At 49.7% G+C, this 9,317-nt stretch overlaps 1 protein-coding gene across 1 annotated transcript in view; it reads left to right on the plus strand.

Moving 5' to 3' along the window:
- The window catches only part of HMHA1 (histocompatibility (minor) HA-1), an 80,062-nt gene extending 75,710 nt beyond the window's left edge, over positions 1-4,352 (plus strand). Inside the window, exons 20-22 of the mRNA XM_015407640.1 lie at positions 1,442-1,679; positions 1,784-1,874; positions 3,287-4,352. Coding sequence (XP_015263126.1) covers positions 1,442-1,679; positions 1,784-1,874; positions 3,287-3,594 — 637 coding nt within the window. The 3' untranslated portion in view covers positions 3,595-4,352. The remainder of the gene's footprint in view (positions 1-1,441; positions 1,680-1,783; positions 1,875-3,286) is intronic.
- The last annotated feature ends 4,965 nt before the right edge of the window (positions 4,353-9,317 follow it).

The following is a 9,317-nucleotide window of genomic DNA, read 5'->3' on the forward strand; positions in this document are numbered from 1 at the left end:
AGTCCTCAGAAAGGCATCCGGGGGAAAACAATATAAATCGATCCTGACCAGGTGGTGTTATCTGAAAATACAGAAGGGGAGAGAAAACAAAAAAGCCAAATTGTTATAATAAAAATAAGCATTATTAATGCTGTATTGAATTTTTTTTGGGGGGGGGGAATTGCGGTGGTGGGGATTAAAAACCCATTTCCACCTCATATATTAAGATGGGCGGCTGTGTTTGTCTGTAGCAGTAGAAAAGAACAAGCATCTAGTAGCACCTTGAAGACTAACCAAATATGGGGCGGGGTAGGAGCTTTTGTCACTGCTCACTTCTGAAGAAGTGAGCGGTGACTCATGAAAGCTCCTATCCTGCCACGTCTTTTGTTAGTCTTTAAGTTCTACTGGACTCTTGCTCTTTTCTAAAGTAAAGGTAAAGGTTCCCTTGCTCGAAAGCCAGTAGAGTCCGACTCTAGGGTTGCGGTGCTCATCTCCGTTTCAAAGCCGAAGAGCCAGCGCTGTCCAAAGACGTTTCCGTGGTCATGTGACCAGCATGACTAAACACCAAGGCGCACGGAACGCTGTTCCCTTCCCACCGAAGTGGTACCTATTTATCGACTTGCAGTTTCTTGCTTTCGAACTGCTAGGTTGGCAGGAGCTGGAACTAGAGACGGGAGCTCACTCCGTCATGCGGCACACTCGGGCCTCGAACTGCTGAACTACTGACCTTCCACAGCCTGCAGTTCAGCGTCTTAACCACTTGAGCCACCGCAGCTCTTTTCTACCGCCTCATATAATGTGTGGTTTGATGTTCTACTGAATCAGACCATCGGTCCATCCAGGTCAGTATCAGACCGGCAGCGGCTCTCCAGGGTCTCAGGCAGAGAGGTCTTTCCCATCACCAATTGCTTGGACCTTTTAATTGGAGATGCCGGGGACTGAACCTGGGACCTTCTGCATGGCAAGCAGAGACTCTACCACTGAGCCACAGCCCTCTCCCCTAAGGGTGCCAGTTGGAGTAGACAGCAGAGGACTAAAACCAGATCAAAGGTGAAGGAAGCATCTTGCTGGAAAGGTCATTAAAAAACGGCCTTCTGCTGAGTCCAATCACTCATCCGCCTACCTCATTATGGAGTTGGCTTATACTGAATCACACTGGTCTGTCAGGGTCAGTATCGTCTATTCGGACTGGCAGCGGCTCTCCAGGGTCTCAGGCCGAGGTCTTTCACGTCACCTCCTACCTGATCCTATTACTTGGAGATATCAGGGGTTGAACCTGAGACCTTCTGCATGCCAAGCAGAGGCCCCTGGACGGTTCAGCCCAACACCCTACGTGACATCTTTTCACTGAGACCTTCTGTAGGCGAAGCAGGAACTCAGGTGCTGAGCCACAGCCTTATCCTACCATGCATTTCTGTCCCATTGCTGGATCTCTCTCTCTCTCTCCAATGTACTTTTCCAGGATTGTGGAGGTAGAACAAGAGAACAAGATGACCTCTGGCAACCTGGGCATTGTCTTCGGCCCCACGTTAATGCGTCCCCGGCCCACGGAGGCCACCATCTCTCTCTCGTCCCTGGTCGACTACCCCCATCAGGCTCGGATCGTCGAGGCCCTCATAATCTTCTACTCAGCCATCTTTGAAGAGGATGGCGTAGTTCCGGAAGATGAGCCAGAGGAGAAGGGGACGGTCCGTAGCCAGGTGAGTGATCCCTTGGAGGAGATCCGGTGGTCGCAGAAGCAACCTCTTGACCAACGGCTTCCTTTTTGACAAGCTTAACCGGTTAACTTGCTTCCCATTTGTAGGAAGATACTTGTGATCAGCCACACGGCAGCCTCCCGTGTCTCACAGAGACCGTTGACCAGACTGAAAATGCTGACAGCGACTCCTACAGAGGTGAGAAGTCACCACGGTTCCTGAAGGTGGGCTGGGGAGGTTCATTTGGCCCATAGAGAAGAGATATTTTCATTCTCTATGCAGGCCTGAACATCCGGGAATAAATACGTGGTTGGTTCAGAAGAAGCAGACCCTGAGGACCGAGTCCCCTGGAAGCCTCCCTCCAATTTGGAAGCGAAATAATTGAGGGCGAAGCTTTTTCAGTGGTGGCCCCTCGCCAATTTTTAGGAAGCAAAGCAAATCTTTTCTCATTTAGAAAAGGGATTATTAACGATTCTGTTTTTCCCCCCTAGTTTTACACAGCTGCTAATTGTTTGTATGTGAGGATTTTTTCTTTTTCAATATATTGTATTTTTAGTGTGTTGTGAATTTTCCCCCCAGCACTTTTGGGTCAGGTGATTGCATTAGATCCCTTCCGATACAAGCGGTTGAGTGGGACGGAACTGCTACCTCCCTGTGTCATAGGAGCTGAGGGTGATCTGGGTTCAGATCTCACTCCCTCATGAGGTAGCCTCATGCGAGTTGCTCTCTCTGCCTCAAATCTACCCTCCCAAAGCTGCAATATGTAGATAACGATGTCGTCCCACGTTACAGGGCTGCTTTAAAAGTAACAACACATGGCTCTGAACATGCAAAAAATGTTCTGCATGATAAGCCAGCAGCCCCTGTGGAACTGGCAGGAAGTGGGAGCAAGCCCAAGCCTCTTAGAGGGGCCACTTGTCCCCCCCCCATCATGATCTAAAGAGAGAGGGCCTACTATGATCACTACCACTACACACAATTGGTGCAGGATTCTGGGGGCTTTGGCAGCTGCCTGTCTTTTCCATCCCCTAATGTTGCCCACTTCTGCCATTCGATACAGATATTGGTAGGACCACAGTGGCTCAGAGGTTAAGACGCTGAGCTGCAGACCGGAAGGTTGGTAGTTCAGCAGTTCGAGACCCGAGTGCCGCGTGACGGAGTGAGCTCCCGTTTCTAGTCCCAGCTCCTGCCAGCCTAGAAGTTTGAAAGCAAGAAATTACAAGTCGATAAATAGGTACCGCTTCGGTGGGAAGGTAACAGCGTTCCGTGTGTCTCGGCGTTTAGTCATGCCGGCCACATGACCACGGAAACGTCTTCGGACAGCGCTGGCTCTTCGGCTTGGAAACGGAGATGAGCACCGCCCCCTAGAGTCGGATGCGACTGGCTTTCGAGCAAGGGAAACCTTTACCTTTACCTTTTTACAGATATTGGTAACAAGGTCAAAACGAAGGCTGCGGGAACCCAGGGTGCTTCAGATAGGTACAGCAGCAGAGAGACTAAAAGTCTGTTTCTCCATCTGTCTCCTGTTAATCCATCTGGTCAACATTCCTCCCAAAGGCCGGGTGGGTACGTAGCGGATTGCGCTCATGTGGACACCTGTTTCCCCGCAGGAGCTGGCGGAGAGCAGTACATTGATTCAGATTCTGAGCAGGAAGAGGGAGCCGAGGAAGAGGCCGACCAACGGCTGGAGATGGGCTTAGGCGCCCAAGGCAGCGAGACCAGCAGCGACGAGGAAACGCGGTCCCAGGCCGAAGCCAGCGAGGAAGATGCCCTGCCCAGAACGTCCAGCATCAGTCAATCAGATTCGGAGGTCATCTCGCGCCCGACGCGTCTCTCAAGACAAGAAGATGACCCTCAGGATCCGGAAGACGATGCAGTCTTTCGCAGAGGGACGGAGGTGGAGAATGGGGAAGGGTAGCCCAGGATACCGAGCGGGCCGATTATGCCGCCCACTCCCCCAGCTAGCGCTTGCTTTGTGGCTGGCCCCGGGAGACCTTGGTGGGCTCCATAAAGAAAGATTACGCCAGGGGGGCCTTTGCGAACAAAACAGAGACCGGGCAAAAGCCTCTCTGGTGCAGGGAGGAGTTCTCTTCTCCAGCCGCTTTCCTCTTCCTGGTCCTGTGCCAAAGGGGCTTTCCTTCCAACCCATTTTTAAAACATCCACACACACACACACACACCAAAGACAGAAGCTATATTGGTAAACTGCACAGATATGAGCCGGCGTGGCTTATTTTTAAAAAATATCATCAACAGATGCAGCTAAATTGGGAATACCGTCTTACAAGAGCAGGGCGTATTGAGCACATGAAACTGAGGCCAGAAATGAGGCAAAAACTTACCAATGAACACACGAGACAGCCTTCTACCCTCCCCATACTGGCATTCAACCCAATGGTGTGGGTTTGTTTTTTTTATCCTGCCGTTTCCCCGGATAGCACTAGATGGTAGGCATTGTTTTTCCCTCCTCCGTTTTACCCTCATGCCATCCCCTAGAGTTGGGCTCAGCTGTGAGCGATTGGTGCCAGAGGAGTTATTGTGGCAAAGATTTGAACCCCCATCTCCACTACTCCTTAAGCATTCCTCCCAGAAGCACCAGCTCTTTTTCCTTGAAAACGAGACCCCAGACTCTCAGTTTTCAATGCCTTCATAGGAGCAAGGCGAACATTTTTACAAACAGGCTGTTTTTGTTTTTTTCCCCTAAAGCGAAAACTATTTAGGGGGAAAAAATAGCTTTTCAAATGCTGAAGTTATTTAAAAAATAAACCAAAACCACACATTAGGTCTGGTTTGGTGGTGGTGGGGGAGTTTTGCTAGATCATCGGGGTCTGGTTTGGTGGTGGTGGGAGTTTTGCTGGATCATCGGTGTGTGTTGGGAACGTAAAGAAGCTTTCCTCCTTTAAGCGACATATTAGAGGAAGGAGAAAGGGATTTCTGTCTCACTGCCGCCATCCCGTGTCAGATGTAGAAACGTCGCAAGAGTTGAACACACTGACTGCCTTATGCAAGATCAGACTTTAAAACAGCGCAGCAGGTCTCCGGCTTCTCAGGCAAGACCGGCTACAGGAGAATTGGGGATCTTCTGTGTGCCAAGCTACAGCCTTGGTCCAGCCAGCTCGGAATTGTCTGTTCGGATCAGCAGTTCACCCACATCTGGGGCAGAAAGAGGTCTTTCCTGGATAAGATGGGTAGCTTATCTTTGGAGACTGCATTCAGCAATACCCCTCTTTCTTTGCATGCCAAAAGGTGACCCCCAAACCTAGCCCCCTGTCTCTTTCAGGTACTACGCCCACCGTGAGGAAGGGCAACTATTATTTCTGTGGGTTTTTTTTAAATAGTATATTTATTTTGTCATATAACAAATATAATGTAAATCCAATATGTTAAAAAAAATAACTGATCCTTTACACATTGAAGTATCATCGAGAGTCCGAACAGTTCATACCAACTTTTGAAACAGATTAACGGAGTCAAATTAACATGAAACTTTTCGAGGTATCAAAAAGTCCACTAATTACAGAGATTTATGAACCTAAGTATAAATACTAACCATGCATGAAAGAAGCATAAACGAGGAAACAGTTAATAAAGCAATCCAATATTGTTTATCATATCGCAAGAACAATTACACCCATCTCTGCATTTGTTGCCAGGAAGAAGGCAGAATATCTTCTGATGCTAGGAATTCTAAAATATTTCTGTTATTAACGAGAGATTAAAAGATCCTCTTAGTATCATGTCCAGATTTTAAGAGTCCGCTGAACCTCCACCTTCTGCTGTGCAGGTGATGAACCTTCGAATCGGGGTAGGTAACTCATTAAAATATACACAAGATGCATTTTCAGCGTGGGGGAACAGAGGTTTGCACCAATCCTGTAACATGCCAAACAACTGCACCTATACTGTGTAATAGGATGACATTTTCCTGCTTCCCGGAGGTAGATTAGAGCTTATCCTTGTGAAAAGAACTTGATGTAGACCTTCCCGGATGAGACTAGAACGGTACTGTTTGTGTGTGTAAATGGGAAGGGGTGTGTGTGAATGAAGAAAAGAGGAATGGGTCTTTGTGCTCTGCTTTTAATTATTTGTACATAGCTCAAGCAGGTTTGATGTCACAGTAGCTAATTTCCTTGAAGTGCTGCTGTTTGTGACCTCGCACACAGGAGGTATGGAGGTACTGGGTTTTGTAACCGCTGTATGCTTTCCCAATTGTAAAACAAAGCAAATAAAAGCACAATATCAGGAAGTGCCAACTGGTTCCTCTCAGAACTGTTACCAATGCCTGGCGGCTGGTTGATATGACACCTCCTAGGTGCAAGAAGGCTCCAAGTGACTGTACTGGGGGCAAGAAGGCTCCAAGTGACAGTGGGTGTGAGGGGTCCCAACAACTGGCACTACCTCCTCCTGCACTGGCGGTTTCTGGGACTGAGCAGCAGAGAAAGAATCAAGGAACTTACGGCAACTTCCGTCCCTTTCTCGCTGCTGCTGAGAAAGCAGGTGACGCTGGAGGGAAGCAGGCAGGGGGAAGCGGGTTGTCTCTCCAGGTGTCGCTAAGGAAGCTAAAACCAGGTTCCTTTTCTCTGGCTCCCCCGATGACTCAGCCTGCTTCGGTGATGCGCCGCAGTGACCTTCTTTTCTTCTTTTCTCATGTTTTGGATCTCCCTTCAAGGAGAATCTGGCAATGCTTCCCCAACTGGTGCTAAAGGAAAGGAAGCTCTAAGCCAGAGGGTCCCCAGCGTGCTGCTTGTGGGCACCTTGGCCCCCATCAGCATCTTTTCCGGTGCCCACCAAGTGTTTTTAGATCGGGTGGGGCTTTTGGCCAGCAAGACTGCTGACGGGAGATTTGATAGGCCGTGCAGATTTTTTTAAAACGTCGCTTAGGCAGCGGCTGCCACCACAGCACAAGGCTCTTCACTGTGTGACTGAAAGCAAGCTGTGGCGGCTGTCTTGTGGCTGCACCCACCACACCATGCGCAAAATTACAAAGGGGCCCACAGGTATAAAAAGGTGGGGGGGTGCTGTGCTGTAAGCCACCATCCCTCCACTAAGAGCTGTCTTTACAGGAGTCTTTGGGGTCCGGTATCCCTACACCAGTCCAACACAAGCTGCTCAGTCTCCCAGTTTTGAAACCAGAGCTGGTTTGGAAGCGTGCCAGCTGAATGGGCACAGCAAAGAGGAGGAGATTGGATTTATACCCCGCCCTTCACTACACGGAGGAGTCTCAGAGCATCTTACAATCTCCTTTCCCTCCCCCTCCCCACAACAGACACCCTGTGAGGTAGCTGGGGCTGAGAGAGCTCTCCTAAGAACTGCTCTTCCCAGAACAGCTCTGAGAGAACTTGTGACTGACCCAAGGTTACACCAGCAGCTTTCCCTCCCCCTCCCCACAACAGACACCCTGTGAGGTAGCTGGGGCTGAGAGAGCTCTCCTAAGAACTGCTCTTCCCAGAACAGCTCTGAGAGAACTTGTGACTGACCCAAGGTTACACCAGCAGCTTTCCCTCCCCCCACCCACAACAGACACCCTGTGAGGTAGCTGGGGCTGAGAGAGCTCTCCTAAGAACTACTCTTTCCAGAACAGCTCTGAGAGAACTTGTGACTGACCCAAGGTTACACCAGCAGAGGAGTGGAGAATCAAGCCTGGTTCTCCCAGATTAGAGTCCGCCGCTCTTAATCACTACACCTTGTGTCAACCTCTGTAGCTCCTCTTGTTTCTCTCCAGTCATATTTTTACACATCACCTTGGATTTATTCTTATTTACATAAAAACCTGCTAAATCTCCAAACTCTTTTATTTTCTCCATTAGCAATGGTAAATTCCGTAAAGGTTCTTCCACCATAAACATTACATCATCTGCAAAAACTCTATATTTATAAGAAAAGCCTTTATTGGTTAAACCTTTGATTTCTCTGTCTTCCCTAATTTGTTTCAACAGTACTTCTAGTATCCATATAAATCGCAACGGGGATAGAGGGCAGCCTTAATCACTACACCTACTCACAGAACCCTAACTGGAAAGGCAATCTGAATACAGAGCAGCCCGTACTAATAAGCTTGAAAGCTTCACGAGATGACGCACAAGACAGTTTCTGTAAGAGGGAGTAACTTTACCTGAGATCGGACATAATCCGCAACACTGAAAAATTTAAACCAAGATAAGGCCGGCCAATTCCTGCAGTCTGGGGCCCTCTCTCTATTCTTCAGGAAAATGCAAACTGCAGGGGGAAGATAGCATCTTCACCTGAAGGTTTCCAGCAACGTTCCCTCTAAGCCAAGTTAGTGTGAGCCAGCTCACAGATTTTTAGCCTCCGGCTCACACATTTTTGTCTCGGCCCAGGAAGGACAGCTCCAGAGCACACTTAACTGATGCAGTCACCAAATCGCTCGCTCGCAACTTTAATGCCAGTCGCTCACAAAGCAGAATTTGTGCTCACAAGACTCCCACAGCTTACAACGGGGAGCATTGGTTTCCAGCTGGAGACAATCAAAACTGTGTATACAAAAACAAACACCAAAACCAAAGGGCGGAATGTCTCAGCCTGGAAATCCTCCGCCCCCTTCCCCCAAAAATGACATTGGTGGCGGCCTTTTGATCATACCTTGTGTCATGTGGGCAGCGGCTAGAAAGGTTCTCGTGGCTGCCACCACTCTGGTACGGGTCTCCTCGGGGAGAGCACCCACCCTACCCCCCTTTGTACACTCTTTTCCCAACAAGGTTTCCCTTTATAAGTAGGGTTGCCAAGTCCCCCCGGGGGGTGGGTAAACCCCTGCCTGAGAGGCCCGTTCCCCGCTGGCGGGGATGGGGCCGCGGGGGGGACCCCACCCCCAAAACACGTGACGCGCCCGGCGTAAACATGTAACTCGGAGGTGACGCAATCGCATCAGGCACATTGCGGGGGGGGGCTCTATCGAATGATTGTGGCCCCGCCCCAACGTGCCTGATGCGATTGCGTCACTTCCGGGTGACGTGATTGCGGCGTGCGCGCACGGCAGGAGACTCCCGGGGATGTCCGGGACTCCCCCTACTTATAAGTGACTGAATGAGGCGTGAGAGGACCCAGGTAGAATAGCAAACTTATTAAAGAGATTTAACTACAGAAGAACATAAGAGAAGCCAAATGTTGGATCAGGCCAATGGCCCATCCAGTCCAACACTCTGGTCGGAAAAATGAGGTAGGTAAACCAGCAAAATAAGAAACCCTAAAACATCTGACTATACTGTCCCTAGCCCTTCTCTAGGTATTCGGCCTCAAGCTGACTCACCCCTTTTGGACGAGGGACCCCTCCTTCTGCAGCAGCCTCCCACCAGCTCTGCTACCTGGGAGTGAAACACGCTCCCGCTTTGGGCCGGGCCTTTTATCCCTTCTTCCCAGGCACCCCCTGTGCTGGTGCTGTTTTCCCTCCAAATCCCGTGTTAGCCAATCACAGGGTCCAGAGGGGACCTGGGAAATGTAGGCTCTGACAGCTACTCCAATACAGGCTTCCCTGGAGCCACTAGGCCTCCCTAGAGCCTGTAGGCCGCACTACTACAGGCCCAAGATCATGACACCTCGATTGAAACAGCTGGGTCATTTTTGTATGGCTTTGGGCCCCGCGAGCGGTCACAAGTGCCAGTTTTTAAGAAAAGTAGGATAAAAATA

This window comes from Gekko japonicus, unplaced genomic scaffold (assembly GCF_001447785.1).
Source record: "Gekko japonicus isolate JY-2015 unplaced genomic scaffold, Gekko_japonicus_V1.1 scaffold1442, whole genome shotgun sequence".
In the NCBI taxonomy this organism is placed as follows: domain Eukaryota; kingdom Metazoa; phylum Chordata; class Lepidosauria; order Squamata; family Gekkonidae; genus Gekko; species Gekko japonicus.